The 13958-nt window shown below is 39.1% G+C and overlaps 1 protein-coding gene across 1 annotated transcript; it reads left to right on the top strand.

Annotated features, from left to right (window-relative positions):
* The first annotated feature begins 12247 nt into the window (after positions 1 to 12247).
* On the top strand, positions 12248 to 13460 carry LOC139367484 (homeobox protein Hox-B3a-like). Its single transcript, XM_071105710.1, has 2 exons — positions 12248 to 12572; positions 12829 to 13460. Exons 1-2 carry the CDS (start codon positions 12248 to 12250, stop codon positions 13458 to 13460), a joined length of 957 nt encoding a protein of 318 aa, XP_070961811.1.
* Positions 13461 to 13958: the final 498 nt, after the last annotated feature.

Here is a 13958-nt window from a genome sequence, read left to right as displayed (position 1 = left end):
AGAATTGAATGTTAATTTCTCTAGCATAAGCCGCCTCCAACATAATTTTAGAGAATTTGGCAGTACATCCAACTAGCATCACAACCGCAGACAAGGTATATAGCGTCGGTGTGGGCAAGCGGTTTGCTGATGTCAATGTTGTGAACAGAATGCCCCATGGTGGCGGTGAGGTTATGAAATGGGCAGGCATAAACTACCAACAATGAACACAATTGCATTTTCTCGGTGGCAGTTTGAATGCACAGAAATAGCGTGACGAGATCCTGAGGCCCATTTTGAGGCTTTTTTTCAAAGGTATCTGTAATCAAAGATGCGTATCTGTATTCCCAGTCATGTGAAATCCATCGATTAGTGCCCAATTCATTCATTACAATTGACTGATTTCCTTATTTGAACCAAAATTCAGTAAATTCTTAGAAATTGTTACATGTTACGTTTTTATATTTTTGTTCAGTATATAAACGCATCAAACACTGATCCTGATTGTGTAGGCCTGTATATCAAACTTGGAATTACGCCCAATTTTGTATGTTATATTATAATAACGTGTTGCTATTGTGCGTTTGTAGCCTATGTTAATGGTTCATGTCTTTGCGTAGTTGCCACCATGGCTAAATTGTATGTGTCCCAATTTGCAGTAAGCATACCTTACCAAATTGTATATGAATCAGCATGCAATCGCAGATCTGCGTGGTGATATCCAATCAAATTAGGCCAATATGAAAACACTGGTTTTGACATCTTTCGTCAATAGCTGTCATTTATTCATCTAAAATGTACCTAAATGCAATAAATATTCCCGATGCCTCAAACTTTTTTTGCTTAAATCATTTCATATATTTAAAAAATATATATGCTAAAGAATACACACCAATGTTTTATATTGGGTTGAAACAATTCCACTATTCATAACTGTTAAATAGCCATTTAACCAGGATAATAAGTATTGCATATTGATAGGGGTAATCTGTGCACGGATCTCATCAATAATTCATAGACCGGGATCATCGCGAGGTCACTAGACGAGAGCCACAGATGCTGAGAGTCTAACCTACAATACCAATAGGCCTGTTTCTCTGGCATCGTCAACATCCTTGAAATCCATAGGCCTACACGAACGAAAAAGACAGTCTGAATAATTGTTTTAATTTGTGCTTTTGGAAGCATAAATGGTAGCCTATGGAATTGTATCTTGTGTTGGTTATTCTGTATGGATGGATTAATGCGTAAAATACGTTAGTGTTTTGTTTAAGAATTGTCTATGTGTCGTTTTACATTTCTAGGCCTACTTATTATTTATATTCGATACAATTACATGGAGATTATTGACAACTTTATTAGTGCGTAGGCCTTTTTGTTGAGCAGTTGTGAATAAAGTTTTACATTGAAAAAGCATTGATAGATTAACAGGCTATTTGTTCTTTATCTGAAAACTTGTCTTACAACAGTCGACACAAATATTGTAATATGCGTGGATAGATGGCATAATAATCGTGCCTCACAAAGTGGCCTTAAAGTAAATCTTAAAATATGCGATTGGAGCATAGGCCAATGCTTATTCAGTGACGTGATGTAACGCCACCTGCACACCAGCAGAGCCCGCTTCAGACCGGCTTCACTGTTGCCCCGCTCAATCGATCATCTAACTATAGGCCTATGACTATGTTATAGCCTACACACAAAACAATAGGCTACTTACTGTATGTCCAATGGATAACATGTATGACGTCTAGACTACTCAAATATTTTAGAAAAGTTGTAAATTAAGCACAGTGTAAAAAAAAAAGTCTCAAACCTTAGAAAGTCTGTGGTTATATGACAATGCCTGGCCTATATTTCCAATGAGAGGAGATAAAACAAAATGTCTCCGATTATCTCACTTTATCGAGTACCCTAACATGTAAAAACATTCTGGAACAAAATAATGTATTTATTTGGAATTATGTTTTAATTCGGAGTGTAGGTCTAGCCTACCCACTGTTTGCTATTGAACTGTAAATCACTATACATGTCATTGCTCCCTCTGCGCTCAGAATTATCAGCTCCAATAACTCACAGGAGCCTGGTTCCTATATATATTGGGCCCCTGCTCCCTTTTTGGTAGAAGGAGTAGGCCTATATTACTCAATATCATCGAACAAGTCAGAAATTGTTCATGTGTGAGATCTTGAGGAAGGGGTGAAACGCAGGTCACCGCTTCTAACAAATATTAAAATGCCATGCGATTCGTGAGGCGCGGGTGTCTATCAAAGGCTGTATGTCCAAAGACGACATTAATCAGAAAGCTCCAGCAGGCCATGTTTTTTAAACCCGGAGAGAGATGTTGAAGTCGGAAGTTTACATACACTTTGTTGGAGTCATTAAAACTAGTTTTCCACCACTCCACACATTTTTTGTTAACAAACTATAGTTTTGGCAAGTCTACAAGTCCAAATCTACTTTGTGCATGACACAAGTCATTTTTCCAACAATTGTTTACAGACAGATTATTTCACTTACAATTCACTGTATAACAATTCCAGTGGGTCAGAGGTTTACATACACTAAAATGACTGTGTGAAACAGTATAACTTTAGACCGTCCCGTCGCCCATACCAGGGACCCTCTGCACACATCAACAACAGTCACCCACTAAGCATCGTTACCCATCGCTCCACAAAAGCCACGGCCCTTGCAGAGCAAGGGGAACTACTACTTCAAGGTCTCAGAGCAAGTGACGTCACCGATTGAAACGCTATTTAGCGCGCACCGCTAACTAAGCTAGCCGTTTCACATCCATTACATGTGCCTTTAAACAGTTTGGAAAATTCCATAAAATTATGTCATGGCTTTAGAAGTTTCTGATAGGCTAATTGACATAATTTGAGTCAATTGGAGGTTTACCTGTGGATGTGTTTCAAGGCCTACCTTCAAACTCAGTGCCTCTTTGATTGACATCATGGGAAAATCAAAAGAAATCAGCCAAGACCTCAGAAGAAAAAATGTAGACCACAAGTCTGGTTCATCCTTGGGAGCAATTTCCAAACGCCTGAAGGTACCACGTTCATCTGTACAAACAATAGTACGCAAGTATAAACACCATGGGACCACGCAGCCGTCATACCGCTCAGGAAGGAGACACGTTCTCCTAGAGATGAACGTACTTTGGTGCGAAAAGTGCAAATCAATCCCAGAACAACAGCAAAGGACCTTCTGAATATGCTGGAGGAAACAGGTACAAAATTATCTATATCCACAGCATAATGAGTCCTATATCGACATTACCTGAAAGACTGCTCAGCAAGGAAGAAGCCACTGCTCCAAAACCGCCATAAAAAAGCCAGACTACGGTTTGCAACTGCACATGGGGACAAAGATCATACTTTTTGGAGAAATGTGCTCTGGTCTGATGAAACAAAAATAGAACTGTTTGGCCATAATGACCATTGTTATGTTTGGAGGAAAAAGTGGGAGAATTGCAAGCAGAAGAACACCATCCCATCCGTGAAGCACGGGGGTGGCAGCATCATGTTGTGGGGGTGCTTTGCTGCAGGAGGGATTGGTGAACTTCACAAAATAGATGGCATCATGAGGCAGGCAAATGGTGTGGATATATTGAAGCAACATCTCAAGACATCAGTCAGGAAGTTAAAGCTTGGTCGCAAATGGGTCTTCCAAGTGGACAATGACCCCAAGCATACTTCCAAAGTTGTGGCAAAATGGCTTAAGGACAACAAAGTCAAGATATTGGAGTGGCCATCACAAAGCCCTGACCTCAATCCTATAGAACATTTGTGTGCAGAACTGTAAAAGTGTGTGCAAGCAAGGAGGCCTACAAACCTCACTCAGTTACACCAGCTCTGTCAGGAGGAATGGGCCAAAATTCACCCAACTTATTGTGGGAAGCTCGTGGAAGGCTACCCGAAATGTTTGACCCAAGTTAAACAATTTAAAGGCAATGCTACCAAATACTAATTGAGTGTATGTAAACTTCTGATCCACTGGGAATGTGATGAAAGAAATAAAAGCTGAAATAAAAAATGTGCTACTATTATCCTGACATTTCACATTTTTTAAATAAAGTGGTGATCCTAATTGACCTAAGACAGGGAATTTTTACTAGGATTAAATGTCAGGCATTGTGAAAAACTGAGTTTAAATGTATTTGGCTAAAGTCTATGTGAACTTCCGACTTCAACTGTATGTTTGCACTGGAGGAAATTACCAAACAAAAGTCAGGACTCGGATAACGTCTTCAATGTCACCATTTCTTTTTAATTGAAAAACAGTCTGCATTTAACTGCCAAAATAAAGGAAACACTTGAGTAAATGAGGGATACGAATTATATTGAACGTTAATTAAGCAGTTTTAACATCCTGTCATGCTTAGGGTCACGTATAAAAATTCCCAGTTGCCAATTTTTGGCTTGGAGAAGAGACCTCCGTGACAAGAAGAGGGGTTTCAAATGAGCATATGGGGTTTAAAGTGTGTGTGTGTGTTAGTCACTAGATCTAAACCCAATTTAACACTTATTGGAGATTCTGGATGTGTCTTGAGAGAGCGTTTTCTACCACCATCAACAAAACACCAGATTATGGAATTTATCGTGGAAGAAGGGTGTCGCATCCCTCCAATAGACTTCCAGACACTTGTAGAATCTATGCTAATGCGCACTGAAGCTCTTCTGGCCGATCATGGTCAGAGCCATAACCAGGGTTCGAGTTTTAGTGAGGTTTGTTATACAATTAAAAAACGTTAAAATGCTATTTGGTGAACAGAAATGATCCGTTTGGCTGCTAGTTCTTTTACCTCAGTTGATCAACATCCACATAGCCTGTTAGCTAGCTTAAACAGTTGTAATGTTAAACGCCTGATTTGATTTGATTTGAAAGGGGAAAATATGAGAAATGACACTGACACAGCATCAGCGACTGTTCAGTCAGTTGTCATAATGAATTGTATAAAACCATCAACTCTTTACATAGATATCTCTTTTCTCAAATTCCATAGTGCTCACGTTTGTATTCCTAGGCATTACTCATCAAGCTCCACACAGGCGTCAATGGAGCACACAGATGATCGTATGTATTATCGCATTCACATGAATTATTAGAATGTTACTTACAATTCTGTATTAATATCAGTGATGTAGTGGGTGATGGGTAAACTGTAAACTCCAGTGGACGATCGATATAAGACTGTATTGTTTACTTTTTGATTAGACAATATAGGCCTATAGGGAAAATAGGCCATGTGGAGATGTTCATATAGAAACAAATATATATATATATATATATATATTTGTTCACAACTTGTTCCATAAGTTTTAACAAGTTTGGAAACCAATTTACTAAACTCTCTCTCTGCCTGCTTGCTTGTTTCCACTATCTTGCGGTATTTCTGCTTCTTCCTACATGCATTGCAGCCTGCCTCAGCCTCACCACATCACTGGCTGTCTCAGTATAGCCTATTCTCTGTAAAGCAACGTTATTATTATCCTGCTGAGGTATGCTCCGTTTAACGTTCGATTCTTACTTCATCCTTCTATTTGGGATAAAGTAGCCCAATACAGAGCCTGCAATTTAAGTATCTGCGACAGCTAGCCACCCGACCGACATACTGTCTTTATAAGAGACTATTTACCAGTTGTGCACTCATTCTTTGAAAGACGGTTTTTGTTTGTTTTGGGGGATGTCTGTAGACACGGCAGGAGTCTCGGGACGGTTTTAAAATGGCCTTTTGTCCGGCATCTCGCAAACACACTCCACAGGGTCTCTAGTTACCTACTTGAGCCGACTCCGAGCTGGGGTGGTTAGATTCACATCTCAGGCCCTCGGCATGTGCACGAGAGGGCGGAGTTAGCCGTTGAGAGAGTGGTGAATGTAATGCTAAAAAGGCCAATCCGGGAGGCAAATCCAGGAGACGCAGGCGAACATTACGAACAGACCACCGTTCATGATTCCACTCGTTCGCAATGATGCAGGCGCGATTAGAACTCCGTCAGATCAAGAATATAAGCCTTCTGAGCTTTGATCAACGCTGGGAGCAATATTTAGATGTTGACCCGTTATTTTTTTTTTAATTTGTACAATATATATATATTCCCCAAATTACAGAGAACACAAGTATAAACGCAACATGAAACAATTTCAAAATATCATAGCAGATCCTGCAGGTAAAGAAGCCTGATGATGTGGAGGTCCTGGTCAGTGGTTGTGAGGCCTGTTGGACATACTGCCAAATTCTTTAAAACTACTTTGGAGGTGGCTTATGGTAGAGAAATGAACATCAGTTCTCTGGCAACAGCTCTGGGGGACATTCCTGCAGTCAGCATGCCAATTGCACGCTCCCTCAAAACTTGAGACATTTGTGGCATTGTTTTGTGTGACAAAACAGAACATTTTTAAGTGGCCTTTTATTGTCCCCAGCAATAATCAGCTTCTTGATATGCCACACCTATCAGGTGGATGGAATATCTTGGCAAATGAGAAATGCTCACTAACAGGAATGTAAACAAAGTTGTGCACAACAAAGGAGAGGGATATGCGTGCATATGGAACATTTCTGGGATATTTTTTTCACCTTATTAAACGTAGGACCAACACTTTACATGTTGTGTTTGTAATTATTTTACACTGAACAGAAATATAGAGGTTAAGACACTTTATGTTTGTGTTTCCTTTATTTGGGCAATTACATGGAGGTATATCATGCTAATTAGAATCGTTTGGTCCACCTTGACATAATTCCATTGAAGATCAATAAGATTGGAAATTAAACAAATAGCCTAAACGTGGTTCTCTTGCATCTAGCACACAAAAAATGCTTAAATAAGACATTTAGGATTTCGTTGGTATTGATTTAGGCGCCACTGAAGAATACCTGTAATCTATTCCCCCCATACCCCACTGAAGGTGCAGGCTGAGATGGAAATCATGGGCTTTGGAGCCACTGTGCAACAGGGATACATAGCCTATATTGAGAGATTGGAATTAACATGCAATTCTTTATTTACCCTCAACAGAGCCTACTGACCTTTTTGACAGAGAGAGCCTAATGTTGGACTAGATGTGTGCCAAACCTAGTTTATAAACTTTCTGTCATTATGCCTTTTTTAATTATGATTTAATCGTGTTGCTGTAATACACAAACGGTCAAGATCTAAATTGTTATTTTTCTTATCCCAGTATCACTACTTTGAATATAATCCATACTATTTGGCTAGTAATGACCGCGAGTCCGTCTAAAGATTAACAGCAATGACATGGGGCGAGCTAAGGTTTAAATTGTTCGGGGAGGTAGCCCTACCCACTCAGCATCAAGTGCCCAGTCTATAGACAGCCCCATGTTACTGACGATAGCCTTCCGTCTGCATTCATTTCGCCGACATATCCATCATGTCTCCTTTAAAAACTATAATGCTCAAAACTAGCTGCTGGCGAATACCGAGTGCTAACCTTCACGCCCGAGTTTTGTCTTTTGGATAATAAGATAAGTTTTTAGAGAACCTCGGTAAGTGCCACTGTTGCTCATTGCTTCCAGTTTTCAAACATAGGTCTATTGTTATAATGAAATGCACGTCTCATGTATTTTCAATGCAACTGATGGGTAAGCCATGAGGTGTTATATATATTCTAAAAAGCGTTATTATATGAAAGCTTTCCAACTTATGACATCTCTCTCCAACCCAGTTCCTGGAGAGCTACGGTCCTGTAGGTTTTGGCTCCAATCATAATAGCGCACCCGATTCTAATAATTAGCTGGTTGATCAGCTGAATCGGGTTGGTTACAACTGGGTTGGATTGAAAACATACAGGAGGATAGCTCTCCAGGAACAGGGTTGGAAAGCCCTGGCTGGCCTATACGATATTGATTGACTGGGCTAGTCCAAACTGGGCTAGTGCAGACTACATTTTATTAAAAGTGTAAGGAAGTTGGATAAGATGTTATTTTTCAAGTTATTAAATATTATCAAAGAGGATGGTGTACCAAACCCATGGTGAGACATGCTTTTTGAACGTAGTTCTTTATATTTATATGACTTATACTTTTTACGCACACACCCACACGGTTCGGGATGGATCAATACTTTGACGAGGCAGTCTGTTTTTGTTCAAATCTGAATGCTAGAATGTTTACTGTATGTTGTCCTAAATTTCGTCATGCTGACCATGAGGCCTGAAATTAATATTTGGGTCTGAAACGGCCTATATCCCCATGCATTTTAAAAATGATTTTCGCTGTTGTAGACTAAACTCAGAGGGTGTGTTAACTTATTTGCCTTACCTAAATTGATTTAGGGTAGTTAATTGCTGGCGTAAATATGTCTGCCTCTTATAGACTAGAATCAGTTGTTTGAACATTTGTAAATCTTGTTTATTGTATTTATGCGCCTGTTATCAATTGCCGTTGCATGAGATCAGCAGGAGGCCTTGCCGTTTCTAATAATAATTTGCCTTGTAGCAATCTGAACTAATCCATGAGTTTAGATTCTAACCGACCAACCATTTTCTGACATAGAAATGAACGGCTCCATTCGACGTTTCAGTATAGGCCTAAGATGTGGGCATCGTTCAGGATAACATGTATTTCTTCATTCTTTAATACACTTTTGTTTTGCTATACAGTTTATCTATAGAGGACCAGACCGTCTGCCAAAGAAATCAGAGTTCTTATCTTCGTTCTCAAAGACAGCACTACAGTGCAAATCAAAAACGATATGGGTAGGTTTGACTTTATATTTGCAGCACCGTGCAAATAATACAACACTAAGTTGCATTGCTCTGAAGCCAGTTCCCACATCATAGGTCAGAGTAGCCTGGTGAGCAACCATCCATGTCACGTGATTCATTAACTAATTGAGGAAGAGGTTGCAGAGTAGATGCATGCATTCATCAGGCCAACCACTGTAGTGATTTGCCCGCTGATGTACAATGTATCTTCTTAAAGTCTACATAGCTGGAATGAAGAATATCCTGCAAATGCATTGTAAGTATAACATTTTGGAGAATCTGATTTTGTATTAATGTGAATGACGTTGCAGGAAATGTATGGTCCAATTCAAGAAATGTTACAACAAGCATGAAACATTATGTTGTTTGATTTTCTATATTGAAGTTTCAATATGCGAGAGATCCATGGGCTAGACTATCTATCTCTTTTTAATTGATTTCGATGTTTTAGGTGATGTATACATTTCATCCTACACTATCTTCCTCTCTTTCCTGTCTGCCAGTCGTTCCATTTTGATTTATAGCCTAATGATATGTGAGCCAATGTCAGAGACAGCTGCCATTGTGTTTCTGGAATACTCTTGTTTTGTTTTTGTATGTGCATTACTCTACAGATCCACAAGTGATACGATTAATCGGTGCTCTTAATTGTCTTTCTCCATCCTTCATCTGGGCTGAGCAGACCGATATAAAGACTTTCTGCCTGGAGGTCTCGGGTTACATCAACTTGGCAATTACAGAGCCTTAACGTTTCATTTTAAGCCATAGAACCTTGAAATAAATCATTGTCTAATCTCGACGCCACATATTCATGCATCATTTCGAATTGATCATCGTTCCCCCAGGATAGCAGCTTTTTATGGAATATGATTTGAAACGATTATTATAGTATTTTCATGACAGTGTATATGGCAGGAATTTGTCTTGAGATTCGAGGAATAGGCACACATATATATTTGATCACTGAAAGATTGTATAGCTAGGCTATAGGCAGACATCCTATAAATGTATAATGACAATGTAAATAGAAAAAGTGGGAAATGTATGGTATCCATTTGATAGCTAAATTCAACAAATCCATGTGCATGGTCTGAACCGGTCACGGCTAAATTACCTCGGCTAAATTTCGTTAGATTGGCCTCTCCTGACGTCTTTGATCAAAAGACTGGTCAATGTTTAGATTATTTTGTGTTGTAGCCTAATTACTTTCGTGTAGTTAAACATTAGCTATCCTGCCTGGGGTATTAACTATTGTCCCTAATGAATGAATCGAGGGGATTGAGTATTTTCAATTAAAAGGTTAACATCAAAGATCAAAGCACCGCCACAGTCCCAATGGGTATCGATCCACTAACAACAATCCTATAGCGGCATGTTTGATCCTCACCTCCAATAGGCTCAATGTCTAACCTGTACAGCCAAGAGGCAGATGGTTCTCCAAAGAAACTGACGCAATGTGTGTCCATGGCCTTTTGAGCACTAATATGCTGGAATATTCATTTATCTCTCAAACTGAATATGAGTGTTGGGTTGGTGTGTTTTGTCCTGATGTGTGCAAAATAGTTAACTTTTCGATATGGTTGTCTGCCAGGTTAGACAACCGCATAATCCTGAAATGTTTAATTAATATTATCATGGAAATACATTCTATTGATAGCCAGTCACACTCAACACGAACTTTTTGGCTAATTTCACATTGACATACATTATTCATGCAGGGGTCTTGCAATAGTATGCAAAGTCATAGTGACCAAATCAAAATCATAACCCCATTTTGACAATTTAGTTTGGCATAGTTCAATTGGTGCGTTTTGATTTCCTTTCATTATTTTAAGACACCAATGCCATTCCACATGTTGGCTACTTCTCAAATTGTTATTTGTTTTCTGTTCTCATCTCCAAACACTGGTCTCTTGATTTTTATATGTATATTGTTGATCAAATATGGCATATAACATCCAATGAGATAGGCCTACTCAAAGTATAGACTGGGCTATGTTAGCTCTATGGCTATGCCATAGAGAAAAGTTGGGGCCTCAGGTCAGTTCATTAATGCAGATTGCTCTCGTGTGAATCAAATCGATCAAAGGCCACTAGCCCCGTCCCACCATATCTGCAATTACCATAATTTTCGTTGTGGAAAGGCTATCCTAAACACACATTTTAAAATAGGCTGCTATAATTGCAGATAGCCCCTTACAAAGTATCATGGAGTAATGTATCCACATGTATTTGTCTCATAATTTACGGACTGAGGTCATGGTTTTCGGCGAATAGTGTTTTCAAATTTGCGATGTGGCCAGAATTCTTCTTCGCTGTCTAGTCAGCTGCGCAAAGGCTACCCATGTTCTCGTTCGACCTTTTCCATGCTGTGGGCGACTCCCAATGAGCTAATAGCAAGCCTATCATTGGAACTGGATTATAATACTCCTCGATGTTTTTGAAAGGAGAGACCTCTCGTTATTGATTCTGGATGTGAAATGAATCATATCTAGTCAGTATTCGTGGGGTCTACGTTATACGCTAAGGTAAGTCGGGCTGGTGAATGGTCGACTATTTTCTTTGTGATTTATGACCATATGACTCGTGCGCGGTTCAAGCAGAGTTCATAAAGCTGTACGCTATGCCTCCATACCATCCAACATTCGTTTTCTCTTAAACTATTTAATCATCTTCTGTTTTTACTTATTTTGGTTGCTTTTAAAGGCATACTCAGCATAATCGTTACAATGAATTTAGAGACCTTGAATATTTTGTTCATGTTGAAGATTTCAATGGAAATGTAGGAAACGTGATTAGACATATACAATTATAGGCTACCATTAACGGTTAAGTTTATCTGATATTGAATAAAGACATTGGGTGTTTTTTTCCCCCTACATTTGGGCTTTGTGTAGGAGACTTGACACAGTTACCTTGTTTTTTTTGTCGAGTTTTGTTGGCTAAATCTCTATCGACAGTTATATATTATAATAATGTTATCATTAGCCTATGTGTCTTTAATTAGTTGTATTTATTTAGGCTAGTAATTTAACATGTAGAGCTATTTATTTTTTCTCTAAAATAGCATAGTTTCACACAAGTTCTACAGGCCTCAAGCATTCTAGCATTAAATTCTTGAAAATATAAAAATAATGTCTTCCCTTTATGGAATTCAAATTGCATTGTTTTTCATTCTTATTTGTTTCAGCCCATTGACGCGTCTGCAAAAGTAGGCCTATGTTGAATAACACTACTGGACTAAAAACTGGTGACTTGTTTCTCAACAAACAATGACTTGTTTTAGGGATGAGAAGAGAAAAGTAGATATTAGAGAGCATCGTTTAGTCTGACATTGCCTCTGTAAGCAGGTTGAAAGGCTCCTATTCACGTCATGATGCTATTGAGTTGATAAGATGGATTCATACTGTCACCTCCCTTCTGTGTTTTTTCATAACCTTTCAGAACAGCAACCAAGAGGTCATTGGAAGGAAACTGTCACGTGACTTCTGGGTGCCAATGTTCCTTCAGAAGGTCAAAAGGGCCCCAATAGCTGATGAGACATTTCTTGACAATGCAAAGAAATACCTACCAAGACGCCATAGCAATATTTGGAGAGTCCCCATACCAAGGTGCCAGTGGATTTGGATACAATCATGACGCACCAGCCCACCAACCCTTGGCCTACCTGGAGAGCCAGGTCAACTTGAAGGAGTTGGATTGCTCATCGCAGTCAAATGGCAACAGCAAATCACAGCACCCAAAAGAGATTGACCCTAACTCAAATTCTACCTTCACCAAAAGCATATTCCCGTGGATGAAGAAGTCGACAATTCAGAAATGTATAAAGAACAACGGAGACAATCCCTTAGAAGTTAATGGTGTGTATGCAAATGCCTAGCCCAATACATAGTTGGACAGTAAAATTCCCATTTAGGTCTACAAATAATACTGTTTTAAGCTGGATAAATCCTAATTGTATTATATGATTACGACCAATGGGCGTTGGCTAATTGCATTTCCAGTTTCGAAAGGAGCTCACATGTTAATGTAATGTAATATAGCCTAATGTTAAGATTTTGTTTAGGTACTGTATTCAATTTATGAATGAGGTTACATTTCATTTTCTCTCGGCAGAACTATTTGGTGACGAGGAAAGCCCAACAACTGCAGTCTCCAAAAGGGCGCGCACCGCATACACAAGCGCCCAGTTGGTTGAGCTCGAGAAGGAGTTCCACTTCAATCGTTACCTTTGCCGCCCCAGGCGCGTGGAGATGGCTAGCCAACTCAGTCTAAAGGAGAGGCAGATCAAGATTTGGTTTCAAAATCGGAGAATGAAGTGCAAGAAAGATGGAAAGTTTAAAGGACTGTGCTCCTCTTTAGGTAGCCCTGGAACTCTTACCAATCTAGGTTATTTTAATGCAATGGGGGAGGATTATGACACTGTTTCCCCGCCATATTTAAAGCATCAACAAAACGATTATGTCAGTGCATCAGTCTACCCAAACTCAATGAAAGGGCAACAGAAATATGCCACAACCCCAGAATATGCTCCTTGCAGTATGCAGGACAATGATAGTAGTTTTTCCATTCATTATGCTCAAACTGACCCTGTTCATGTTGATGTGAACTTGCCATTCACTGCATGCGGGATAAGAAATCAGTGTAATCAGACTGCACAGATGACGTCAAGCCAACACCATCCTAAACCTACACTATATGATCCAAACACAACATACATATTGGGGCATCATTCTTCTCAAGAATGAATCAAGCAAGCTCCTAAACTGACTAATTTATAGCATATGTAGTCAAAATGTCACTTGACCATAATCAGATCCTTAGTGGACCGAATCCAAAGTTCAGGCCTGCACACATTAAATTTTTTTTAAAAAAGGCCAATTATTCGCTGTATCCAAATGCATGCAAATAGTGTTGAGTCATTACAGCAGAGTTACTAATATTTTACTCGAAAAGAGCAGCTTTAACTATTTTGGGAATTAAGCGACTGATTGTGACCACTAGAGTCGGAGGTAAAACACAGAGTTAATTCGACTAGAGTGTTTATGAGTATTGCTAGAGTCAATGTGATGCCATCCACAGATCAGCACCTGCATAGGCTATTCGTTCCTGTTGGACAGTTCTGTTTTTCTATTTTGATTTCTTATCCATATAGGATAAACCTGAAATGATTTAATGACATGAAACCACCGGATAATGTAGAACATCGCATTTAAATCATTATCAAGCAAAAACGTTTCTCACTT

Source organism: Oncorhynchus clarkii, chromosome 16 (assembly GCF_045791955.1).
Source record: "Oncorhynchus clarkii lewisi isolate Uvic-CL-2024 chromosome 16, UVic_Ocla_1.0, whole genome shotgun sequence".
NCBI classification, from domain to species: domain Eukaryota; kingdom Metazoa; phylum Chordata; class Actinopteri; order Salmoniformes; family Salmonidae; genus Oncorhynchus; species Oncorhynchus clarkii.
Note: the sequence above shows the minus strand (reverse complement) of the source record. Positions and strands in the feature narration are given on the sequence as shown.

Bases quoted from the DNA above. Each gene is read 5' to 3' on its own strand.
- LOC139367484 (XM_071105710.1), top strand. From the start codon at position 12,248: ATGAGACATTTCTTGACAATGCAAAGAAATACCTACCAAGACGCCATA. The intron at 12,573-12,828 runs GTGTGTATGCAA...TTCTCTCGGCAG, and splicing joins CAATCCCTTAGAAGTTAATG to AACTATTTGGTGACGAGGAA.